The following is a 25,987-nucleotide window of genomic DNA, read 5'->3' on the forward strand; positions in this document are numbered from 1 at the left end:
CGGCGGGGAGGCTGTGGTTGTGAAGAGACGTGGGGGGGGAGTGGGGGCACCTGAGCCCAGCCTCCCGTTCGCCTCCACCCCTCCCACCCCGCCTCCGCTGGCCCTCACCTCCTCCCTCCTCCCAGCACCTTGGGCAGATGAGGATGGGGTTGCCATGGCAACGCTGATTCACCACACGGAAGCTGGCAATTGTTGTTGCCATGGAAACCGCCTCTTAGGGGCGAGCCCAGCTCCTGCCTTGCACAAAAGAGATATTTAAATATAATCTTCTGGAGATGGATGAGCTGAAGGAGGGAGCGAGGGAGGGGGGCCACGGGGAGGGAACCTGGTCCCCATCACGGCACCCTCCACCCCCGCCCCCCCTTCTCGCGGCCTGGGTACCTGCGCCCCGTCTCCCCCGCGCGCCGCTGCGGGGCCTGGGACCCTCCGCGTCCCCTGGGAGGCCCCCTTCCCCCCTCCCGGGAATGCGGGGCTCTCGGGGCAGGGGTCCCCGTCTGGGCCCGAGGAGCCAGGCTGCGGGGCCGCTCCTCCCCGTCCCCCGCTCCGGAGCCGAGGCGCCGAGGCCTGGCCATCCGCACCCGCGGCCCGCCTTACCCACCGGCCCCGAGCCGCGCGCCAGGCTGGCCTCCACGTGCCGCCGCCCGCCCGGCCGCCCCGGGCGCACAGGCGCGCACCCGCCGCACGCGCACCGGCCCGCGCCTCGCTCCCCGCGCCCGACGCCCAGGCAGGCGGGCGCTGCTGCCGATCCGCCCGCCCGCCAGAGGCCGGGCCCTGCCGGCGGAGCCCGCCCGAGCCGGGAGGGGAGGAGGCGTGCCGGGGGGAGGGGAGCTGGGGGGAGCTGGGGGGGAGCTGGGTCTCCCCACACCCACCCCTCCTGTCGCCCCTGCCCGCCCATCTGGCTCTGCCCACCTCCTTCCGGCTCCCTCTCTCCATCTGTCCCACCGAGAGGTCTCTGCCTAGTGTCCTCCCTCCCTCCTCCACCTTCCCTGGCTCCCCATCGTCCCTTCCCTGCCCCCTCCTTTCCTCCCTCCATTTATTCAGCAACATTCCCCGGTGTGCCCCACGCTGAGTGATCTTGCCACCCCAGGGAGGCCCCCAGAGGGGAGGCAGAGGCAGATACAGCCGCTCCCGGACCTGAGGGTGGGGATCCAGGCCTGGGAGACCCTGGAGCATAGAACAGTGAAGAGCCAAAAGCTATCCTGGGGCTTCCCTGAAGATGGAAAATCCGCAATGGGTTTTGAAGTATGAGTAAGAGTTTGGGGTGGGGGGAGACAGTTTCTCATGCTGGAGGGATGCCTACATCCACTGACTCATTTAATCTCCAAACGACTCTACGACTCTACGAGATGGGAACGTTCTCATTTTACAGATGGGCAGGTCACAAAGGGAGAGGAGAGAGTCAGAGGCGGAGGCCCGACCCCCTGCTGGTGCCCCCAGGGTCCTCTAGGACCCAGCCAGCAGTGGTCCCATGGGCCAGGGCTCTGGGGGAACGTCTGTGCCTTTGGGGTGGACACACATTAGATAGCTGAGCCCCAGGCCTTGCTCTGCCCCCCACCCCCCAGCTTTTGCTGGGCGACCTCAGCCAAGCCACACATCATTGAGAAACCAGCGTCCCTCATGTATTGCAGACGGGGAAACGGCGAGGGTGCAGGAGGTGGCCGGGGGACCGCAGGAGCTGTTCCTGGCTGTCAGGCTGGGGCCCCCAAATGGTCCTTTAGAAGATGCAAAGCTGTGCCTTTAGAAGACAGGGTTGTTTCTGGGTTGTTTCCAGGTGATAAGGAGGCGAAGGCCAGGTGTGCCCAGGCCACCGTTCCAGCCTCCCCTCGGCCCCTTGGCCCCAGCCCGGCCTCTGTCCAACACCCAGGCCAGGCCTCTCTCCTGCTCTAGGTGCTGCTGTGGCCCTACTGCCCTGGGGGTGACACCCTGGGATTCCTCCCCACTCCTCCCACCCCCCCTCCAGGACTGCTGAACCCACTGGCTGGAACTCACCCCTCCACACCCCACCCCTCCAGTGCCACCTCCCCCTGAAGTTGTCCCCCCCAAGGCCATCTGCTTCAGGGGCTCTGCCGAGGCACGACTTTGACTGTGGTACATCCTCCAACAGACACAGTGTCCCTCTCGGGTGAGCTCCCGGGGAGGGGGGCAGGGGCCCAGGGGCCCCGCGCCTCCCTCCCCACCAAACACCCAACACAGAGTACACAAATGACAACCGAAATGACATGATACGAGACCTATGGAACCCCAGTCCCCGTCCCCATGGGTCAAGAGCAAGCTGGGCACAACGTGCTGGGGACAGCGCCCTGCACGGGGAGTGACAAGCGCTTGTGCCCAGCTGTGTCCACGCTATCCCCGTATCCTGGGGGGAGAAAGCAGGCTTGGACAGACAACGTGACTGGCCTGGAGTCCTGCAGGCTTGACTTGCGTGGGACAGTTCATTCATTCATTCATTCATTCGATCATTCAGCATGGATTTGCCAAGCTCCTGTTGTGAGCTCAGCAACGGGCCCGTGTCACCCCACAGGATCCTCAAAGCCCTTCTGCGGCCCCATTTCACAAGTGAAGAAACTGAGGCCTGGGAAGGTCAAACCACCGGACATTCGGCACCTGGGGCCCCTAGCGCGTTCTCAGGTTTGGTTTGGCTCTGAGCCACGTCACGGCATGTGGGAGTGGGCCTTGTGAGGGGGCACTTCAGAAACCCCTGTGTGCACAGGACGGGTTTTCAGCAGGGGGCTGTGAGGGGGGATCCCTCCAAGCCAGCTAGACAAACCTATCCCTTTCTAGGGTGCTCAGAGGAACAGCAGGGCGGCCATCAGGTCTGGGATGTCCTTTCCCCCTCAAGACCTTCAGGAAGAAATGGATAGTGCCCCTGGAATGGCATGGCCTCTCAGAGACAGGAGCCGGACCCGCCACCGCTGCTCCCCTCTGTCCCCATGGATCTGGTCCATCTCCGGGAGCCTCATCCTGGGGTTTGACAGCCCCACAAAGGGCCTCCACTGCAATCGGAGGCATCTGCCCAGCGTGGATTCCAGGGTCCTGCGGTCCATTCTGGGTTCTATTCTGGGATTCTGTTATTCAATTTAGGATCCTATTCCAGAATGCTGAGATTTGATTAAACCGCATCCCCCACGGACGCTGCCGCTGTCACACTTGAGATGGGAACTGGAACTTGCTTCAGAAGCAGCATTCTGGACTTGGGGGGTGGTGCGGGGGAGAAGCCCGGAGCCAGCGAACGACCCGGCTCAGTCCCCTCCCGGCGTACAGAGAGGTAAAAAGACAGGAGCGGTCGCTCCAGGCCGTCTCCCCCAACACCCACGCACACACGCGGCGACGGGAGAGACGGTGTCTATCTTGGTCTCTAGCATGACCCAGCTGTGGCCCCTAATGCCCACGTGCGCGGGCACATGCGCCCGCTGGGTGGGCTCCGCCAGCACGGGGCGAACCTCGTGCGGCTGCTGCTCCTGCTGCTCCGTCGTTGGGCAGAGTCGCCTGGAGGGGGGGGCTCAGACATCCGTGCTCAGATGCGGCTGACAGGCAAGGGGGGTGCCTTCCACCCCAGCAGCCCCGTCGCTCTTCCTGCAAGCCACGAACGAGGCCCCTGCTGCGGCCCTGAGCGTGCTGATGCCATTTCCGCGGGCGCCCTCGCGGGCAGGAGGCTCGCCCGCCGGCCAAACCCCCTGGCTCGTCAGGTGGGTGTCGGCTGCCCAAGCTGGAGGCGCACACACCCCGGGTGGGAACTCCTGCGTGCGCGCCCAGGGGAAACCCGGCACGTGTCCATCAGAAACGAAGCGCGGACAAGGATCTCTACCCGTGACAGCAAAAGCCTGGAAACAACCCAAATGTCCACCGATGGGAGAATGGACAAATACGTTGCGTCTTCGCGCCGTGGAATACTACCCAGGGATGAAAAGGCCCCAGCCACCCAGGCACGTGGCACCAGCAGGTGATACCGAATCTCTTCAGCATCGTATTACGGGGGAAAAAACCACGCAGATGGTAAAGACTACATATAACACGGTTCCATTCATACTAGGTAACAAGCAAGACGGGGAAAAGCCGCCCAATATCTTAGAGATCTATTCACAAGGGCGAAGAACGTGACGAGAAGCAGGGGTTGATTACCCTGAAAGTCGGGAGAGTGACAGCACAGGCTTGAGCACATGATAGGGATGGTTTCTGGGTGTTGCTGGAGACTCTTCCCTCTCCCCCTCCAACCGTGAGCTGGTATCATCCAAGTGAGACCCCCAAACTCCACAATCTAGACATATGATGGCACTGCCTCATGCTCTTGGGTCTAGAACATTCTAGGCCTGCACTGTCTTACATGGTAGCTGATCCTTCTACAGCTACCAGAACATTCTACATCTGTGCTATACCCCAAACAGTAGCTACCTCCTAGGCCAGAATTTTCTAGGTCTGAACTTGCCAATACAGTAGGTAACACCCCCCCCCCCCGTCTAGAACATTCTGTCTAACATCGTAGCTGAGCCCTTGATCTAGAACATTCTGGGTTAGAGTTGTTCCATGTGGTAGCCACTAGCCACCTGTGGCGGGTTTTCTAGGTCTACATGTAAACGTGTTGAGACTGAGTGACATTAGAAATTGTGGGATCCCTGGGTAGCTCAGCGGCTTAGCACCTGCCTTCAGCCCGGGGCTTGATCCCTGGAGTCCTGGGATCGAATCCCACATCAGGCTCCCTGCATGGAGCCTGCTTCTCCCTCTGCCTGTGTCTCTGCCTCTGTGTGTGTGTGTGTGTATCTCTCACAAATAAATAAAATCTTAAAAAAAAAAAAAAAGAAATTGCTCCTGAGAGTCACACTTGCCACATTGCAGGGGCTCAAGAGGCTAGTGGCCGCCAAAGGGGACAGCAAGAGACAGAACATTTCCATCACTGTGGAGAATTCTACTGGACAACAATGGTCTGAAACAGGGATCTGCCAGCTGCAGTCTGGGCCTCTGTTTCTTTGTGTAAATAAAGTTTTATTGATACACAGCTACACCCATTCAGTTAAGTATTGTCTGTGGTCTCTTTTCTGTGATGCAACAGAGGCCCTATGGCCCATGAGGCCCCAAATATTTACTCTCTGATCCTTTAGGTTCCTTTAGGAGTGTGCAGACTCCCGGCCTGGAACATTCTTGAACAATACTGTCCGATATGGCCACATGTGGCCATCAAGCACCTCGAAATGTGGCTTGTGTGGCCGAGGAACAGAAGCTTAAATTTTGTCTAATGATAATTCGTGGAAGTGTAAACCCGAATCCGAGAGCCGGTTCGTGACGCCGTGCTTGGGAAATCTTTTAAGTACGCTTCGAGCAAGCGGGCGTGAGAACCTAGTTTTCCGACGGCCACTGTCACGGAGGGCAAAGAGCAGAGGCACATCGAGCATTTCTGGTGACAACTGATCGTCCAACCTGAGGTGGCCTGAGAGGAGGCAGGACACACACCGGGGGGCGGGCGCCCGCGAGGGAAAGAGGAACGTGGGCTCTCCCTAACTACACGGTCCGCCTGCTGAAATGATGCTATTTTGGAGAGGTGGGGGGTTCACGTGAAATCTAGCATGAAAATTAACTGCGCCCGTTCCTCTCTCATCTTTAAATGTTGCTCCCGGAAAAATGTAAATGCTCTACGTGGCCTGCACTGCATGGCTATGAGCACTGCTCTAGAACATTCGCCAGCTCCTTGTTCTCCTGACCACTGGATGCCAATCATCATGACAGTCACGAACGTCCCCCAGGCGTCGCCCGGCGTCCTGTGGGGGCACAATCGCGCCCCCCGCCTGGGCTGAGCCCCCTTCTGACCCCACGTGAACTCCTCCTTTAGACAACGGGGGCTCTGCTGGGCTCCCGCACTCGGAATGCGCCTGGCACGTTCCTACCTCCCAGTCTCGGCACACTCGGTCCCCACGCCACCCCCACCTCCATCTGCCACAGTCTTCCCCATCTCTGAAGATGCAGCTCGAACGCTCCCTCCTCCAAGAAGCCGCCTTGTTTGCCCCGCTGCCGCGAGGAAGTCATGGGTGACGGTGGCAGCGCAGGCCCCCCCCCCCCGTCCCGCCGTGATGCTGCCCCTGGCTGCCCTATACCCGCTGTTCATTTGTGCTCGTCCGTTATGGCGGGTTGAATGGGACCGGTGGTGGTGGGGGGCTCCCCTCCAATACACCCAAGTCCTAAGCCTGGAACCCATGAACGGGACCTCATTTGGAACAGGCGTCCCTCCTTACAGATGTCATGAAGCCATGGATCTCGGGATGGGGTCATCCTGGCTTTAGGGCGAGCCCTCAGCCCAGTGACAGTCCTCATAAGAGAAAGGCAGAGGGAGGGGGGAGCCGTGTAGACACGGAGGGCGGCCATGTGGTGACAGAGGCAGGGATCGGACGGATGCGTCATCATCGAGCCAGAGAACATCAAGGATTGTCGGCGCCACCGGAAGCTGGAGAGACGGGGGAACAGATTCCCCCCCTGGAACCTCCACAGGGAACGTGGCCCTGCTGACGCCTTGATTTCAGACTCCTGGCCCCCCGAGCTGTGAGAGGGTAAATCTCTGTCGCTTTAAGCCCCCTCCTGCGGATGGTGCTTTGTTACAGCGGAGGGGGGGCCCCTCCCGCGGGGTGACAACCAGCCCCTGTCACTCCTGCCCCAGGAAAGCCTTGCTCCTCAAGCATCTCAAACCCCCTGCTTCACCCTCCGCTGCCCCGGCCCCAGCCACTGCAGCTCCCTGCTGTCCCTCGGCCCTGCCGCCCTGTGCAGGGGCATCCGCGAGCACCCCCTGTGACTTGAATCGCCATCCTGAGTCTGCAAGTGGCACCGAAAGTGTCCCCGTGTCTCAGCTCCATGCTGCCCTCAGCACCAGAAGTCCTCTCGCCGGGCTGGTTGCTCATTCATTATCTGTACTGGGCTCCCCCCAGCCACAGATCGGGGGCTCAGTGTCTGCTGAATGAACCAGTGGGTGCTGAGGACTCGGCCCGGGGTCTGCCCTAGAGGGGCCCCCAACCTAGGGGGAGACCTCCACCTTCTTTGTCTTCCCTCCCGGCCGCGGATGGAGCCCAGAGCCCTGCTTCGGCCCCCAGCACAGAGGGAGCTGGGGCTCGGGTCGGGAACAGAGGCTGGCTTCGGGTCTGAGTCTCCATCAGGAAGGTGGGAGCAGGGGGGAACCAGTTGGGGCTCGGCTGGGGCACGACTGGGGTCAGCAGGTCCGCGAAGCGGCGGGTTTCCCTGGACAGAACCCTCCGAGCGTCCAGCCCAAATCTGACCACAGACACGCGCACGTCCGCCGCTCGGGGTCTGGGGTCAAATCCCCATCCTGCTGTTTGCTGGCGGCTCGACTCTGGACGAATCCAGTACAAACTGGTTTGTTGGTCTAGATGCCCAACGCCCCCCGGGCTCCTCTCACCAGGCTGTGGGGTAATTGCCAGGCAGCAGGAGAGAACTAATACAGCCCACTGAGCTCCACTGCTCCCCCCACCCCTCCCTGGGCGCTAACCGGTATGGATGCACCTGCCCTCCAGTTCCGGGCCGGTTGGTTTGGGGAGGTGCTAGCACAAGGGCCGAGGGAGGGAAAACTGTGAATTCTCTTCTCAGATGTCACCTCCTCCGTGAAGCCTTCCTTGACCACCTTCTCTACAGTTTCCTCCCTCCACTCCGCGCTGTTGTGCTCCTCCAGTGCTGAAGATCGGGGAGGCTCAGTCACTGGCTCACGGACACACGGCAAGGGCTGCTTGGAGCTCAGTGAGGAGCCCGCCGGTGTGGCCGCCACATCCCTCCACCACGCTCGTCTCCACTTCGCCGCCCCCCCCCAACAGGGCCCGTTATCCTTCACCCTGAGGTTGAGGCCAGCCCCGGGAGCATCTCTGAGCCTCGTTCAGAATCAAGTCTGCCCATGCCACGATCTCACATCCCAGCCAGGTGCGCCCCCCATTGCCCAGCCAGCCGTGCTGCACCCGTGTTCCCAGCATCTGTGGCTGCAGATGCCACCCAAGCAGCCCCCGGATGCCTCCGATGCTGAGCAGTCCCTCCCTGAGAATCCCAGAGGGACCAGTGAACACCCCCAGGGCTCATGGGGCGCCACGGATCTCACTACGGTTCCTCTCATTTCCATCAAGAGACACGGCCTGGGGCCTGGGCTCAGCTGGCTCAGGGGACAGGGACCTCCTCACAAGGGAGAGCCAGCAGGGCTGGGGCCTGGGCCAACCTCCCCTGGGGATGGAAAAGCTGTCCAGGCAGCCCCTGCATCAAGGGCTACAGCTCTATTTGCTGTGGGATAGAGACCAGGGATAAGTAAATCCCTTTCCATTATATAGGGAGAAGCAGGCAGAGCCTGAGTTCCTCCTGGTGGCCCTAAAGGCTCCCTATGGCCTGCCCTGTCTCCTCCTTGCCCTTCCCTTCTCCTTCTCTCCCTCTTGCTTCCTCTGCTCCAGACACAGAGGCCTCCTTGCTGGTCCTGCAGCACGCCAAGCCTGGTCCTGCCCCAGGGCCTTTGCATGGGCTGTTCCATTTGTCTGCTAGTGCTTCCTCATCCTTCAGGCCTCACCGCAACAACACTTACACACCGGGCCAGGTGGCCTTGGGCAGTATGCAAGCTGCACAGCCCCACACAACCACTCTGTTATGAAGTATGGACCATGACATGCAGTAGGCACTCAATAAATGCTCTCTCCGGTGATCATTTCCATCTCTCTGCACCTTATACCTCTTTCTGAGTCCAGAGGCATGTGGGCTTCACAGCTGATCCCAGGAAGGGCCTCAGGCTTCCCGGGGCTGAGAGCAGTCCCTTTCCCCCTCCCCTCTCCCCCCTCCCCAGGCAGGACTCAGGACTCACCCCGGGCAAGGTCTTCTGTTCGTGCAGGGCAGTCTGAGCTTTGATGGCGGAGTCCCTGGCACAATAGGTGAGAAAGGCACAGCCTGGAAAGGAAGGAAATGGGGGGTGTTAAGAGAAAGCGATGTGTAGACCCCTGATCACAGTGGCATCGATCCCAATGGCCAGAAGGTGGAAGCAACCCAAGTGTCCATCAGTGGATGGACAGATAAACACAGCGCGGCCCATCCACACGCTGGAATGTTATTTGGCCCCAGGAAGGAAGGGGCCCAACACCTGCCCCCATGTGGACAGACCCTGAGGACACCATGCTGGGAGGGGACCCAGACCCAGAAGGACGCCTCCCGCAGGACCCCACTGCCAGGAGGTCCCCAGCGGAGGCCCGTCCACAGAGACAGAGAGGAGGTGGTGGGAGCCAGGGGTGGGGCAGGGGGTAGTCCCTGTGGAGAGATGGAAGGTTCTGGAGACGGTGGGGGGGGGTGGATGCATCGGGGTGAGCATGCTTCGTGCCCTGAGCTGTGCACTTAGAGACCGTTAAGGCGGTGAATTTAATGTTATGTGTTATTTCATCACAATAATAAAATAAAATAAAAATAATAAAAAAATAATAAAAAAATAAAAAAAATTAAAAAATAGAAAAGGAAAAATTGGTTAAGATGGTAGATTTTATGTTCTTTTAAAATACAAGTTAAAGGTAAGCAGAGGAGATGGAAGCCAACTTTTTTGAGGATGTGGGGGGACAACAGCCATGGTTCAGCCGCCCCCCACCCAAACGGCGAGATAGGGGAGGGGGAGAGGAGACCCAGCTGTTAATTAAATCCGTGGCTGCTGCTAGATAAAGAGATACGGGGAAGGCTGGGTGAGGTGCGGTGGGGGAGGGGTCGGCTGCCTCAGGGACGAGGGTGGGGGGCGCACCAGCGGCCTCAAAGATGCAGAAGAGGAGCCAGTGGCTTTGAATGGGGCAACACCCCTCTCTGGGCCTCGGTTTGCCCCATCAGAGAGGGTGGTCCAGTGGGGAAGGACGGGCCAGGGGTGGGGTTGGAGCTAGACAGGGTGTGGTGCAGTGGCCAAGGGCAGAGCCAATCAGGAGAGGAGGGGCCGGCCAGCCCCGATGTGGTCCAGAGCCAGGGTGCGATGGACAAGGACAGGGAGGGTGTCTTGGGGTGGGGCTGGGGGGGGAGGCGGTGGGAAGCGGGAGAACTGCAGAGACAAGAGACATTGAGAGAGACAGAGGAGCAAGGACAGAGAAGCCCCCAGAGAAAGACCGAGGAGATCAGAGGTACTTGAAAGATGTTTGCCTGAAGCGGGGTGTGGAGGGCAGGCAGGTGCCAGGTCTGCCAGGTCCCCTTGGATGGACCCAGGGGACTAGGCCTTAGCCCTGGGCCTTGCCTCACTTTCACTGCGTGTGCAACGAGCCCATCATTGGCTGCTCGGATGCTGCTGGACCCTGTGTCCACCACCCCCACCTCCCTCCCTACAGTCTCTCTGCCTCTCCCTCCCCCGAGGACCCCCTGTGCAGAGGCCCTGGGAACAGCTTCCTGGTGCTCATTTTTGCTCCAGGCAGGAGCTAATTAAAGCCATGTCCTTCCTTCTGGGACGTGCTCACCACGCCGCCTCTCCCACCGCCTGGGCCGACTGATGGGGAGGGGTCTGCCTCGGGCCCCCCAGAGGCTCCCCCAGAGCCCTGGGGGAGGAGGCCAGCAGGCAGAGCTGAGGATGGGTTTTTAGCATTTAAAAAAAAATTTGTTGTGAGAATGTGAAATGGTGCAGCCCCTGTGGAAAACAGTTTGGCGGCTCCTCAAAAAAGTTAAACATAGAATTACCATATGATCCAGCAATTCCACTTCTGGGTCTATACCCAAAAGAATTGAAAACAGGGATTCAAACAGATATTTCAGATTTACACATATTCACAGCGGTATCGTTCACAACGGCCAGAAGGTGGAACAGTCCAAGTGTCCATCCGCAGATGCATGGATAAGCAGAATGCGGCCCATTCATACACCGGAGTATTAATCTGCCTTAAGAAGTGGATAATTCTGACCCATGTGACCACGTAGACAGACCCAGAGGACACCAGGCTCAGGGAGGGGACCCAGGCCCAGAAGGACGCCTCCTGCAGGACCCCACTCCCAGGAGGTCCCCAGAGGAGGCCCATCCACAGAGACAGAGAGGAGGTGGTGGGAGCCAGGGGTGGGGAGGGGGGTGGGGGGAGTCAGTGGTTCCTGGGGATGGGGTCTCAGTGTGGGGAGATGGAAGGTTCTGGAGACGGTGGTGGGGGTGGGTGCAGGGTGGGGTGAGTGTGCTTGATGCCACTGAGATACGCAGTTAAAAACAGAATGGAGGGGGCGCCTGGGTGGCTCAGTCAGGTGAATGTCCAAGTCAAGTCTTGTCTTGGGCTCAAGTCATGGTCTCAGGGTCGTGAGACGGAGCCCCGTAAAGGGCTCCGCGCTCGCCAGGCGGTCTGCCTGAGAGTCTCTCTCCCTCTGCCCTTCCCTCCCTTTCTAAAAATAAATAAATGTTTTGGGGGAAAAATGGTTATGATGGTGATTTTAATGTTATGAGTATTTTACCACAATAAAAAAAATTGTCATCGGGCTATATTAAAAACATACTCCCCTCTCAAAAAAAGGTGCAGAACATGTAAGTGTACAATGTAACAAATAATTATAAAATCCTGTTAACTGTTTCCCCAGGTCAAGGAATAGGACTGGGCAGCCACCAGAAGCCCCCGTGCCTCCCACCCCATGAGAATCCCCTCCACCCCCCAGAGGTGTCTGCTACTCTGGCTCCCATGATAACCACGTGGTTCCTTTCTCATTAGGGGTTCCCGTCCCGTGTGGGTGTCACTCGTCAACGTAGCTGAGTCCTTCCTGCCTCTGGACTTACAGAAAGGGGATGGGAGCATACGCACACTTTGTGTCTGGCTTCTGCTACCCAAGAGCAGGTGGTGGTGTGTATCGGGGGTTAATTTCCTCGGGTAGCTGTGTCGTGTTTTATCCCGCGAATATGCCACAGGCGGGCTCTCCGCTCTCCGTTCTCTTGTGGGTGGGCATCCGGGGCGCCCACTGTTAGGCGCGATCGTGAATAGGGCTGCTGCGGAGCGCTTCTGACATAGGTGCTTTGAGGCACAAAGGCAGATCCAGGAGTGGGATTGCTGGTTATGAGGTAGGCTTATGGTCATCAGCTTTGACTGGTTCTTCCAGAGACCGTTTTCCCAAAGCGGGTTGCACCAAAGAATTCTCCGGCCAACGGGTCTGACGGTATCAATGCTTCATTTGCCGGCCTTTTAAATGTCAGTCGTTGTGGGGGGCGGGGGAGGGTGCATCACTCTATTTCATGGAGATGGTCACATACCTTTCTATGGTTATTAATTAGATGGGGCACCTTGCTGCTTTGTAGCAGTTCTATATGTGCTGTGCAAATAAAGAATATCTCGTGTTCCTCTATGGCTACATGGGATGCACGCGTCTTTCCCCAATCCGTGGCCGGTCCTTCTACTCTTTTTTTTTTTTTCAGGGTTCCTATTTTCTGAATTTAATCCCTCAAGGTTTTCAGGGAAAGGGGAGGCGTGAAGACAGCTAGCCTAGGGCCTGAGAGAAATTAGGTGGAGCCAGCAAGAAATTGGACCCCAGGGGAGATGTACAATCCAGGCAAAACCCTTCCTCCTTGGGCCCCTTCTTGCCCACGAGGCCTCATTTGCAGAACACGGGAGTGCGCTGGTCCCCGAGGCCGGGGTAGGACACCCCCCTCACCACCCCCCCCCGACCCCCGGCGACCTTCGAGACCATCAGCCTCTGGGCCCCGAAGGTTTGCAGCCCCAGGGACAAGCCCCAACTGTGTGCCACTGTCCCCGGTGCTGAAACGCTCGCCTGTTCTCTTGACGGGCTCTCTCTTCCTGACCTTTTCATTTTCTCTTTTCTAGTTGGGGGGAGAATGTGTGATGTTTACCCTTTTCTGGGTCAATACAGCCTTGACTTTTCAGCTCCTGTTGGGGCTGAACTGGGTCCCCGCTCCCCAAAATTCATATGCGGCTGTCCTAACCCCTCAGGACCCCACAGTGGGATCCTATCTGGAAAATGAGCCATTGCGGATGCGAGGAGTTCAGGGGAGGCTGTGCCGGAGGGGGGTTGGCCCCCATGCCGTAGGGACTAGTGTCCTTACAATAGGAGGAAATGTGGGCACACAGACACACGATTGTGAGGGCAGGGCAGGAGTCCGGGTGATGCATCGACAAGCCAAGGAACAGGAGGCGCTTCCAGCAAACCGCCCCCCGAAGCTGGTGGAGACCTGAACCAGGTTCTCCCTCAGTCTCGGAAGGAACCAACTCAACCCACATCCAGATCTCAGACTTCCGGCTCCCGGGACTGTGAGCAAATGCGCTTCTGTTTCTGAAGCCCCCACCCACCCCAGTTCGTGGTGCGCTGTTTCAGCAGCCCCAGCAAATGAACACAGTCCCAATCAGCACGGAGTTTTAGGATCTTAACAGAGTTTGGTGGCTTCTAACACTAATGCTCTTGTACTCAGCAGTGACTCACTTGATCCTTCTAACCACCCCACAGAGTAGCTGCTGGTGTTGTCCTCATTTTACAGATGGGGGCCCAGGGCACAGAGTGGGGAAGTGACTTACCCAAGGTCACACAGGTGGTACAGGGAACATCCAGGCTCCAATGGACCATGTGCTAGCCACTGGGGTAACACTGCCTGGAGCTTGCATCTTTTTTAAAAAAAATTCCCCGGGGCCTAGGGGGGCAGGATCACAGGCCCCTGACCCACCCCTCCCCGAAAGGAACTTTAAAATAGTGCCAGCATCGAATGCTGGATCAAATGCCCCCATTTTAATCGTTCGAGGTCTGTCTGTTGCCTCGCAGACCCAGAGAGACCTTTTTTTTTTTTTTTTTTTTCAGAGAGACCTTTTGAGGGAGGTCAGAACCCATATGAAGCCTACACACCTGAACCTCTCACCTTAGTTTCAGTCCCGGCCACCCGCACCCCATACATCAGCCTCGTCAATGACAAGGGGGCCGGGTCTGGTGTCCAGCAGCACCCTCCCATGCCGGTCAAGCCCCGGCGTTCTTCCCAGAGTGCTCAGCGCCTGACCATCCCTTCACCCCCACACCCAATTCTCAAAACCTGGACCAGGTGGGGTGGGGTGGTGTCAATGCTCACAGATCTCTCTCTAGGCCCAAGGACAGGGCAGGGACCAAAAATGGGGAAAATCACTGGGGAACAAGAGTATACATGTATGAAAGTTTCCTAATAACTAGATCTGTATCATCACAGCTCCCCTGGGAGGGAGGGAGCTCCCCAGCTCTGGAGGTAAGCAGCAGTGACTCCCCAGAGAGGAAACGTCTTTGCCAGAGAATCCTGACAGTCCCTCCTCATGCCGAGATCCTCTGCTCCCTGGTCTGAGATCTGAGCCTTTGGGATTTCATGACTTAACGTAATGATGATAATAATGGTGTCCACCGAGCACCAGGCATCTGATAGCGGCACGTCACCCATATCAACCCTTGGAATCCTCAGACTGGCCCAAGAGAATTGCATGATTGTATTTATTATTATTTTAAAGATTTTTTTTTTAATTTTGGAGAGAGAGAGAGAGCACGGGGGGGGGCAGGGAGAGAGGGAGGATCCCAAGCAGATTCTCCCCCTCGCCCCTCCTCCTCCCTGCGGGGAGCCTGTAGGGTGGGCGTCCTGCACAGTCGGCGGGAAGGCTTGCCTGAGGTGCAAGCAGATAAGGGTAGAGCTGGCTCTGACCCCAGGGGGACCCGACGTCATGGGCTCCTCTGCCATCTGCGGCGCTTAGAGGCTTCGCTCTCTGGGGTGTGGGGTGGCGGGGGCTCCCAATTCCGCCATCATCCCGGACGCTCACCCAAAACCTTTAATATTTTAAGACAAAGGTGGCCACAAGAGCATCTGTGAAAAGATCACTGCGCGCTACCTACCATCTAGTGGAGAGGCCAGTTGTTTGGTTACGCAGGTAAATGGGATCAGCAGGGGGTTACAGAACAATAGGGGCCCCCAACTTGGGCTCTGGGGCAGCCCCACCGGGCCCAGCCTGCAGTGGGGGGAGGAATAGCGTCCAACATGGAGGAGAAGGCCGAGGTGCTCAGTGGCCCAGGTCACCCACGGCAGGTGACAGGGCCAGGACCGAGCCCATCTCTGCCTGGCCCATTGCCCGGGGCTGCCCCCAGCCCACGGGACCTCCTGCATCCAGCCCGGGAGCCGCTGTGTCTGAGGACCGGAGGGCAAAGGAGGCCGTGGTCCCTCCGTAGCAACCGCTCTCTGCTCACCCTGGGCTCTGGGGACAAGGCCTTGGCTAAGGGACCATGCGAAGGCTCCCAGGCTGGGAAACAACAGAATCCCCCCACCCGCCGCCCCCCGTTGTGGTCAGCCTGGGGCGGAGGGAAGGACAAAGGGCCAGGGGAAGCCCAGAGGACGAGGGTGGCTTCATCCGGGACGCACGTCCTGCAGCAGTACCCTTGGCGCTGGGAACTGGCCACGTCCCTGGCTGCACCCCCCCCCCCACATCCCGCACCCACCACCCCGGAGCTCCCCACACCGGGGTCTGCCCTCATCTGCGTTCCCACCCTTCCTCCTCCGCCCGCGGCCCAGCCCAGCCCAGCCGAGGGCGTCGGGCACCCCAGCTGCCCCCGCGAGCCTGCAGGGCGCTGTAGCTGCCTCTCAGGGGTTACTCTCCCACTGGACTGGGGGCTCCCTGAGGGTGGGAGCCGGGAACGCCGGCCAACGAGGTGTCCCCAGGGCCCGGCGCTGGGCCCAGCACGCTGTGTGCTCAGCAAGAATCTGGCGGCGGCTCACGGCCTCCCTGCTGGTCCAGGCCCACCCACACCCTCCCACACCTGCGGCCCCTCCGCCCTGGTCTCCCGGATGCCACCACCGCTGCCGCCCTCACCCCCACAATCTGCACTCCCCGGGGGCTACCAGAGGGCCCTGGGAGCACCCCCTCTGCCCACAGCCCTCCAGGGCTGCCCACTTCCCTAAGGTACACGCCTGAGTCCTCGCCGCGGCCCCTAAGGCCCCCTGCACGACCTGTCCCCCCTCCCCTCCCCTCCTCCTTCTCTCCCCCTTAGCCCACTCTGCCCCCACCCCCTGCACACGCCCCCCGCACACACGCGGCCCCTCAGCTCCTCCAACACTCCAGGCCACCCTGCCCCAGGACCTTTGCATGGGCTGTTTTGAATGCTTTGCCAGGTCTCTGCACAGTCCACTCCCTTCCTTCAGGTCTTGGCTCAAATGTCACCTCCTCAGTGAAGCCTCCCCTGAGCACCCTGTTTCAAGCTACAGCCTCCAATCGCCCCCTCGCCCCGCTCTATTTTTCCAGTGCCCTCATCCCGACCCGCATGACGCATACAGGTTTCCCTCACTCTCCATAGGTGGAGCGTTCCTGCGAAAACTTCCATCAGCCTAAACGGCACAAAGTAAAGAGGCAATCACCGCTAATTTACATGGGGAAATTCTGAACATTCCCAGACTCAAAAAAAAAAAAAAACCCAAACCAAACCCCAAAAAACACCTCTTCTTAGGCTTTTCTGATACCTGAGGACACATCTCACTAACGGGTGCACGGAGGGAATGGGGCACAGCACAGGTGCTCACAGGCACAGTTCGAGCCCGGGCGGCCGATGCTCAGGTGCCGAGCGTGCTCCCGGGGAGCCCACCGCGGAATGCGGGTTCTGCTTTCTGCTTTTATTCCCAAAAAGCAAAAATCCCCTTCAGATTTCTTTCTGTTACCAAAAGGTGAAGTCGCGTGATACCAACTTCCCAAAAGCTGGAGGCACCCGCATCGTGTTTACCTGTGTTCCCCACGCCCACTGACATGTCCCTTCCACCAGGACAGAGGTTTATACATGTTTGATGATTTTGGGGGGCGGGGATCGAAGCAGCGCCGGGCACGCAGTAGGCGCTCCGTGGACTGAAGGCTTGTGTTTTCAGGCTGACCTGCTCGTATGAAGGCAACCTCTTTGAGGGCAGTGACGGCGGATTCATGTTTACCCCTTCCCTTTCCGACCACGCGTGGCACAGGGTTACCAAGATTTCCTGAGCACCTATTATGCGCCAGCTGTACCGTGGAAACAGACGCAGGAAAGACACCCTTGCTCATCTCTGATCACCCACACCTCCGGCTCCCTCCACCAGCAAGGACCTGATCACAACTGCTCTTGTGAAGCCCCATCACAAAGCCCTTTGACCCCACACCGGCCTCACCCCAGGTGCCCCACATTCTTAGTCTTTAACCTCGGCTCTGGGATCTAGTGTGCCCCTTTCTGTTGTGTGATCTTGGGTCACGTAACCTCTCTGAGCCTCCACTAGGGGTTACAGAAGACACTCCCTTGTGCTGTGGGGCCACCCTCCACCAACCACCTGCCCCCGGCCAGCCTCTCTGCTCCCCTCCGTCCTCTCAGCCCCAGGCTCTCCCCACTTGGCTGACAAGAGCGGGGCTGACCGGCTCTCTCCCGAATTCATCACCCCGCCCCTCGCTTACAAACTCACCGGCCCCTGTGCAAGGGGGCCGGGCTTCATGCCCAGGACTCATGCTCCTGGCCCCTCAGTCCAGTGCGCTGTCTCTGGGGCAACCTCCTACCCCCTGGCCAGTCTCTTTAGTTTCCACTGCTGACCCCTCCTCTGCCCCAAACTTAGCATCCACACCCCGGGATGCATCCGGGGCTTCTCAGGTCTCATCTGGACACACACACCCCCAACCTCCTGCCCACAGCCATCCTGCCTCACCCCACAGACTGTCACCACTCTACACCACTGATCCCTCCATCCAGACACACACCCCCTGTCCATCCATCCATTATCCCTTCATTAACCCATTCTTCCACTCATCCACCATCTGTCCGTCTGTCCACCCACCCATCCATCCATCCACCTGTCCACCCACCTAGCCACCCATATATTCACCCACCCACCTGTCCATCCATCTGTTATCCCTTTGTTAACCCATTCTCCCCTCATCCACTCATCCACCATCTGTCCATCCATCCGTCCATCTACCTGTCCATTCACCTAGCCACCCATCCACTTGTCCATCCATCCGTTATCCCTTCATTTACCCATTCTTCCACTCATCCACCCATCTGTCCATCCATCCATCTATCCACCTGTCCATCCATCTGTCCATCCCCCACCTGCTGTGTTCCAGGCACCATTCTGGGACCTGGGGGCACAGCAGTGAACACCAAAGGCAAAAATCTCCATCCGTGGGGGCACCTGGGTGGCTCAGTTGGTTGGGCATCTGCCTTGAACTCAGATCATGATCCTGGAGTCCCAGGATCGAGCCCCATATCTGGGCTCCCTTCTCAGCGGGGCATCTGCTTCTCCCTCTCCCTCTGATCCTCCCCAGCTCATTCTCTCTCCCCCCCCCTCAAATAAATAAATCTCAAATAAATAAAATCTTTAAAAAAAAGTTTCCATCCTAATGGGGTTTCCAGCCTATGGGGGAGGAGGAGAGGAAAGCAAAACATAAAAAGCAGGATCTATGGTATGTCAGAAGTCTTCGTTTTCACAGGGGAAGAAAGGAAAGCAGGGAAGAAGGGTTTAGAGTGCTGGAGGGTGGCTGTGATTATAAATCATGTCTGCAGGGAGGTGGCATTGAGAGGGTGAAGGTTGAAAGGCACGAGGAAGGAGGATGCAAGAATCTGGAGGAAGAGGAGGCTTCACCCAATAGGTGACATCGGAGCCGAGACCTGGAGGAAGTGAGAGAGTGAAGCCCGCAGAGATTTGGGAGAACAACATCCCAGATAGCAGGGACAGCATGTGCAAAGGCCCTGGGGCGGGACTGGCCTGGTGTGTTGGACAAAGAGCCAGGAGACCCATGTGGCTGGAATGGAGTGGGTGAGGAGAGAGGGAGGAGGGCAGGGCAGGGAGGGGGCGGGGCATGTCATGCAGGACCTGGGGGCGCCGAGAGGACTGTGGTCGCTCTCTGGAACGGGGCCATGTCTGGCACCGGGAAGGGCTGAGCAGCATCCCTGGCCCCCATCCACTGGATGCCAGGAGCACCACCCCCTGCGACAACCACAGACGTCCTGAGCATCACCTGGCGTCCCCTGGGGGCAGAAGTACCTCAGGTGAGAACCACTTTGCTAGATCCTTCCTCTTGCTTACCTTCCCCACCAAGAGCTGATTATCTGAGCTCTGAAATCCGTCTCCCCAGCACCCTCAGGTCAAAGCAAAGATTGCCCAGCTTTGCAGCCCCTCCCAGCCTCACCACTGCCGCCTCCTGGGCTCTTCCCTCCACATTCCCTCCACTGCCCTTAACTCGGATCCACTTGTAAGTCCCCTGGACACACGACCTTCCTGCCGCACACGCCTGCCTCTGAAGTTCCAGCCCATCCCCCAGATCCCAGTTCTTTCCCCCCAATCCTGCTAAAATATACACAATGTAAAATTCACCATCATAACCCCTTGTAGGCGCACAGCTAGGGGCACGAAGCATACTCACCCCGCCGCGCACCCACCCCCACCATCTTCTCCAGAACCTTCCATCTCCCCACACAGAGACCCCGTCCCCAGGAAGCACTGACCCTTGCCCCCTGCCCCACCCCTGACTCCCACCACCTCCTCTGTCTCTGTGGACAGGCCTCCTCTGGGGACCTCCTGGGAGTAGGGTCCTGAGGGAAGCGTCCTTCTGGGTCTGGGTCCCCTCCCCAAGCCTGGTGTCCTCGGGTCCGGGTCTGTCCGCGCGGGGGCAGGTGTCGGGGCCCCTTCCTCCCCGAGGCTGGGTCAGATTCCAGAGCGTGGACGGAGGAGCGCCTCCTGTTTATTCACTCGTCCTGCGGTGGACACTTGGGTTGTTTCCACTTTGGGCCATTGTGAATTGTGCTGCTGTGAACATCCGTGTGCAAACAGCTCTTGGAGACTTTGAACGCTTCTGGGTCTGTACAAACTGCCGGATCACATGGTGACGGTGTGTGTTTGCAGAACCCCCAGACTGCCTTCCACGGGGGCCACCCCATCTTGCATCCCCCCAGCCATGAACGGCGGCGAGGGCTCCGATTTCTCCACACCCTCGCAGACACTTGTGGTCTGTTTTGTCCCACTGCACGTGGGGGGCCACCTGCCCCCGACCCCAGGACACCCTCTCTGCCCTCCCCCCGCCACCCATCACAGCCCCTTAGGATCAGCACAGACACCCTGGTCTTGTTCTCTCAAAGCTGGCACACAGTAGGGACTCAAGAGACAGTTGGCAGTCGGGGTAGGGAGGTGGACGAAGAGCCTGCAGCCCCAACCATCTGCGTGTCCGTGGGGACCTGAGCCTCCATCTCCCCTCGTGGTGAGGTTGCGCCTCTGCGGGGGTGCCTCACCTGCTCCCCCCCCCCCAGCAGAGGGCCGGGGGGCAAGGCCCTCTCTCTTAGCCTTCACACATTTTCCCTGACCGCGCCGCCAGGCCGGCTGCCCCTCAGCGGGGCTGGGTGTAACCGTGGAGGCAGAAAGCCCCATCTGCTCTCCGGGACTCTCTGTGCCTTAGTTTCCCCACCTACGAAACGGGAGACCCAGAGTCCACATTCTCCAGACTCTGAGCTCCCTAAGGGATCCTGTTCTTTCCCTGCCCATGGCCTTCAAGGGCTCCCACCTCCCTCAGGGTAAAACTCACAGTCCCACAGTCCTCTCCAAGACACATGAGACCTGGCACAACCTGCCCCACCCCCTCCTCCCTCCCTCCTCCCCTCCCTCTCTCTGCTCCAGCCGCACCGGCCTCCTTGCTGCTCCTCCGACAGGTCACACTCATTCTGACCTCAGGACCTTTGCACATGCTGTTTCCAGGCCTGGGATGCCTCTCCCTTGGCTTCAGAACCACAGCTTCCTCATCTGTCATTAACGTCATCTTCTCAGAGAGGCCGTCTTCGGCCGCCCGAGGTAAGCTGTCACCCTCCAGCACACATCCTACTTTATCTTCTTCACAGCAACCCAGTTCAATCTAAATCTTGCTTATTTGTTTCCCGTTTATTATCAGCCCCTCCTCTCCCTGGGATTGCTTTGTGTCCCCAGAGCCCAGCTCAGTGCCCGGCACATAACAGAGACTCGATAAACAATCGCTGACTATCTGGCTGCCGGGCCATGTATTGAGGACACCTACGAGATGAGGGGCATCACTCAGAGTTGTTACATTGGCCACATGACGTCAGTGAACTCTAATGTCTACAAGTACTCCGGAAGACAGCTACCAATACCCTTCTCTTTTACAAACGGGGGAGCTAAGGCTCAGAAGAGACGAAGTGGCTTGTCTAAGATCACGCAGAAGCAAAAAAGCAGAGCCAGGAACAGCAACCAGGCATGTCAGACTGCAAACCTGATGGGTCATTCCCACCCACCATGTGAGGAGGGAGGCGGGTGATGCTGGGGAGGTACCCATCTTCCACCCATGCATCCACCCACACATCCTTCCATCCACCCATCCATCCACCCAACCATCCATCTATCCATTCATCCATCCATCCGCCCACCCATCCATCTACCCTTCCATCCACTCACCCATCCATCCACCCATCCACCCACCCAGCCATCTACCATCTACCCTTCCATCTATCCACACATCTAACCATCCACTCACTCATCTTTCCTTCCATCTTTCCATCCACCCATCCATCATTCATCCATCCATCCATCCATCCATCCATCATCTGTCTACCGTCCATCCTTCCAACTGTCCACCTACTCATCTACTCATCCATTCCTCCATCCATCCACCCATCCATGTATCCACCATCCAGTCATCCACTCACCCATCCATCCTTCCATCTTTTCATCCATCCATCATCTGTCCACTCATCCATCCTTCCATCTGTCCACCTACTGAACTACTCATCCATTCCTCTATCCATCCATGCATCCATCCATCCATGCATCCATCCATCCATGCGTCCATCTATCCATCATCTGTCTACCCATCCATCCTTCCATCTGTCCATCTCCTCATCAGTTCCCCCTTCCAACCATGGCATCCACCCACCCACCCACCCACCCCTCCATCCATCCAACCACCCACTCATCCATCCATCCATCCATCCATCCATCTTTCCATCTACACATCTAACCATCCACTCACTCATCTATCCTTCCATTTTTCCATCCATCTATCCATCATCTGTCTACCCATCATCCATCCTTCCATCTGTTCATCTACTCACCTACTCATCCATTCCTCTATCCATCCATCCATCCATCCATCCACCCATCATCTGTCTACCCATGCATCTGTCCACCTCCCCATCTACTTATCTTCTCCCTATCCAACCATGCATCCATGCATCCATCTATCCACCCACACACCCCTCCAACAGTCCTTTCTACCAGTCCACTCATCCACAAATTGTCATCCATCCATCCATCCATCCATCCTTGCATCAATCTACTCACTCACCCATCCATCATATTGTAGCCAGCCCATCCTCCCACATCCAACCACTCCTCACCCCCCATCCTCTCACTCCCTCCCTGCCCTCGTCCATCCACATGCTCCACTTCCAAATGGCAAAGAAGATACAGTGCTTGTCCTCATAGAGCTTATGTACAGCAATGATCCCCATGACCCCAGGCCAACAGGACCATTGTTGGGTCAGTGTCTTCCAAACATAAGCAGCCCCTTTAGTCCAAGGACAGTCAGCCCGCCTTGATGGCTTTGACCCTGAATCTCCATCTCCACGATCACACTTGTGTCTCTGCCTCCTCCACTCTTCTTCCAAAGTGAGTCAAGGCTCAGTCTGGGAGGTGGGATACCTAGCTAACTTGCTATGTGACTTGGGGCTGAGTGCTACCCCTCTCTGAGCCCCAACTCCTCATGTGATACATGTGGGGGAAGGGAACTGGTTCTCTGAGGACACATGTCTGCCTCTTTGCATTCCTCTTTGCCCACAGTGTGGGCTTGCCCCAAGGGGAAGTTTCCTTTTTCTCCAGCCAGGTGCGTAGGCAGTAGGCGTATCCTGAATGAGGCTGGGAGGCCAGAAAGAGGCTGGCAATGGCAGGGAAAACAGACACAAAGCTCCCTTTCCACATAAGTCTGAATTCCTCCGCTGCTCTAAATTCATGGCTCCTCGGCGGCCTCAGTCTGGGATCCCAGGCCCTGCAGGCCCTCGTTGACTTGGCCTCAAGTCCCTGTCTCACCTCATTCGTCCTGTACTCCAGGTGTGCCCTTCACACCTCCCAGCCTTTGTGAGGCCACCTGCCTCCGCCCACATGCGTGAGGACAGGGACACTGCCTCGCAGACTCTACGCTGTGTTTCACGCCCATCACGGGGCCTGGGACATGGTAAGTGCTTCTGTGAATAGACAAACGAAATGCTTCCTCCACCAGGCAAGCTCTTCATCCTCTTTCAAAGCTCCTGTTCTAAAGCCCCTCCTCTGTGCAGCTGGATCCCCTGTCCTGTTCCCTCAACTCTGCATCCCTCCCTCTGACCCGGGCCTGACCCGGGCCTAGGTGCTATGGCTGGCTCTGTCTTGCCATCGGAGAGCCTTCATACTTCTCTCACCCTGTACGAGACGAGGCTCCAGAGGCTTTCAGGAAGTGTCGGCTGAATGAATGAATGAATGAATGGCTGAGGGAGTATGGTTCCCCCTCAGATTCCTAACGGCCAGGTTCTCATCAGCCAATGTCCGGGATGAATGAGAGAGACACGGGCCAGACACAGCTCCCAGGCCCACCCCCGAGGCCAGAGCCCCTCAGAAGAGCCCTGCCAGGTAAGTCCCACATCAGAAGGGGATGCTGGGGCTCCCAAGACCCTTTGCTCCTTTCCCGCCAGGGCAAAACCTCCACCACCTCCCACCGCAGAAGTTTCCAGAGTTAGCACTGCTCTGGCCTTTGCACATGCTGTTCCCTGTGCCAGGAACGCCTGTCCCCGTCGACAGATCCTTCTCACCCTGCAGGCCTCGGCTTGGTCACACATCATGAGCCCAGCCCTGTGCCAGAATGGTCCTCATCTTATTTCTGAGATAGAAAGCCCCCCTGGTCTCCCGATCCCATAGGGGACCACACCGTCTGCCAGTAAGATACGGAGAAACCAGACTCATCTCAAGGCCAAGCTCGGAATTGCTCTCATACTGACCAACCACCTCCTCCAGGAAGCCCTCCTGGTCTCCACACCTGCAGGGGCAGGGGCTCCTCTGGGCTGACCCCGGAGGCGCGTGTTTTCTACCGTCACGGCCCTCACATCAATGCCTTTTGCCTCCTGGTTCCTCGCTGTGTCCTCCCACCAGGCTGGGATTTGAAGGCAGGTCAGGTCTTGGAGGTGATTTTTATCTGTGTTGCCCAACATCGTGTCCTTGGTCTAGAACAGGGCCTGGTGCACAGCGAGTGCTCAGTAAATGTTGGTTATGCAGGTTATACGGGTAGATGGATTCAGGTCTTGTTCACTCCATCGTGAATCCCGCACTGACGGCCGCCCACGTGGATGCCCACATCCCCACAGACATTGCACACAGTAGGCGCTCAGTCAACGCTCTCTGCGTGACAGAAGATGGCAGTGATGCCACCGTCACAGGCCGCAAGGCCCGGTGGGCCTCCCCAAAGCCTGTTAAATCAGGGAACAATGGGCAGCTGGGGAAACCGAGGCACGGGGGAGGGGGTGCATGCCTAGTGCAGCGTCAGGCCCCAGCACCCCCACGCGCCGCTCTCAGCCCGCCGACTTCTCCCTGGGCGCCCCCGCCAGGCAGTCCTCCGTCCCCGGGCTGGCGCGCCCGCTCCCTCCCGAATCTCACGCCTCAGAGCTCAGCGTGCTCCAGCCTCCCCTCCTGCCGCGGAGCCGAGCAGCTGGTGCTCCCATGGAAACCACAGGCCTCCACCCGGCCCCCCCACCTGCGGCGGCCCCCCTCACAACCTCCGCTTTAAGACAAATATTGTCATTAACATGCAAATGCATATACGATTACCATAAATGGGGGGCCTGGCGGCGGTGGCGGCCGAGCCCTCTCGGGCAGGGTGGGCACTGGTGGTGGGCCCCCCACGGGAGACAGGGCCAGCGCGGCCACGCCGGGCACCTCCCTGGGCCCCTCTGAGGGCGCTGTGCCCTGGCTGGGACCCCAGGCCAGTGGGAGCCCCCCAGCCCCCGGCCTGAGCTCGGGGATGCGGCGCAGGTCTGAGCGGAGACGCGGCCTCGCGGCCTCCCTGCTCCCCCCTGCTCTCCCGCCTGTGGGTGAGGGTCCTCCCTCTGCCCCTGTGTCTCTGTCTCTGTGCGTCTCTTTCTCTGCTCTTGCTCAGGGGGTCCCTCTCTGTCTCTCAGGTCCCTAAATGTTTGACGGTCTCTCTGTCTCCATCCCTTTCTCTCTTAAAAACAAAACAAGCCAGCGCCCAAGGGCCTGCCCTCTTTCTGAGGACCCGGCTCCCCCTTGCCGGCCACGGCCACGTTCCCAGAGCCCCGGGCGGGCGCGGGTGTGGCTGGCCCTCCTGCCTTTCACTCGGTCTCCACAGGGGACCCCACTGCACAGGCCCTGAGGCTTTGGGGCGCCCTCGCGTCACAGCCCCTTCCCTCCCTGACACCATCTTTGGGGGCCCAGCCTCGTGGCTTGGGGAAGCTGTCACCCCTCTGTCACACAGACAGACTCGTGTATTCCCTGGGCTGGAGGGAGGCAGGTGAGTGACAGTGGGGGGCCCAGCTCTTGGGAGCCAGTCTTGGCCCCTCCAGGTCTCAGTTTCCCTTCCACGTGCAACGCACTGATGCTCGCAGCCCGCCTCAGTGGCCATCCCTTCAGGGCCCTGGACGGACCCCACGTATGACAGTTAATGATCATCAGGACAAGGTGATGCTGGGTGGCCCTTCCTGCACTGGGTGCCAGCAGCATGGCGACCCACTTCACCCCTTCTGGCCCTTCCAGCTCCCCATGGGATCCCAGAGCATTCAGGAGCCCAGAAGGCTGGGGGGGGGGTTCTCTCCCCTCCTCCCCAGCCGGGACCACACCCCCACCCCGCTGCTTCCAGCCAGCACCACCAGCAGGCATCCTGTACCCTGTGAGCTCCCCAGGAACTAAACCAGCTAAATGTTGGCGGGAGGAGCCTGAACACCCCCTGGACTTCCCATTCATCATTGCACCTCCCTTTGGCTGAGACTCAGAGAGGGGCAGCTGCTGGCCACGGGTCCCACGGGCGAGCCTCCCTCCTGGCTGCTGGGCCTCCCCACTCCAGCAGCTCCCTCCCACAGGTGAGGCCCAGCAGGCCCAGCACAG

At 58.8% G+C, this 25,987-nt stretch overlaps 1 protein-coding gene across 3 annotated transcripts in view; it reads right to left on the reverse strand.

Annotated features, from left to right (window-relative positions):
- CELF5 (CUGBP Elav-like family member 5) overlaps positions 1–25,987 on the reverse strand; it is a 48,971-nt gene that overhangs the window by 20,595 nt on the left and 2,389 nt on the right. For 2 of the 3 annotated variants that reach the window (XM_055344790.1, XM_055344792.1), the window contains exon 2: positions 8,813–8,895. In XM_055344790.1, the coding sequence (XP_055200765.1) occupies positions 8,813–8,895 (83 nt within the window). Of the gene's footprint in view, positions 1–108; positions 234–598; positions 693–8,812; positions 8,896–25,987 lie in introns of those variants that run through there. The other variant, XM_055344791.1, reaches the window with a different exon arrangement.

Source organism: Nyctereutes procyonoides, unplaced genomic scaffold, assembly GCF_905146905.1.
Source record: "Nyctereutes procyonoides isolate TBG_1078 unplaced genomic scaffold, NYPRO_anot_genome, whole genome shotgun sequence".
NCBI lineage: Eukaryota > Metazoa > Chordata > Mammalia > Carnivora > Canidae > Nyctereutes > Nyctereutes procyonoides.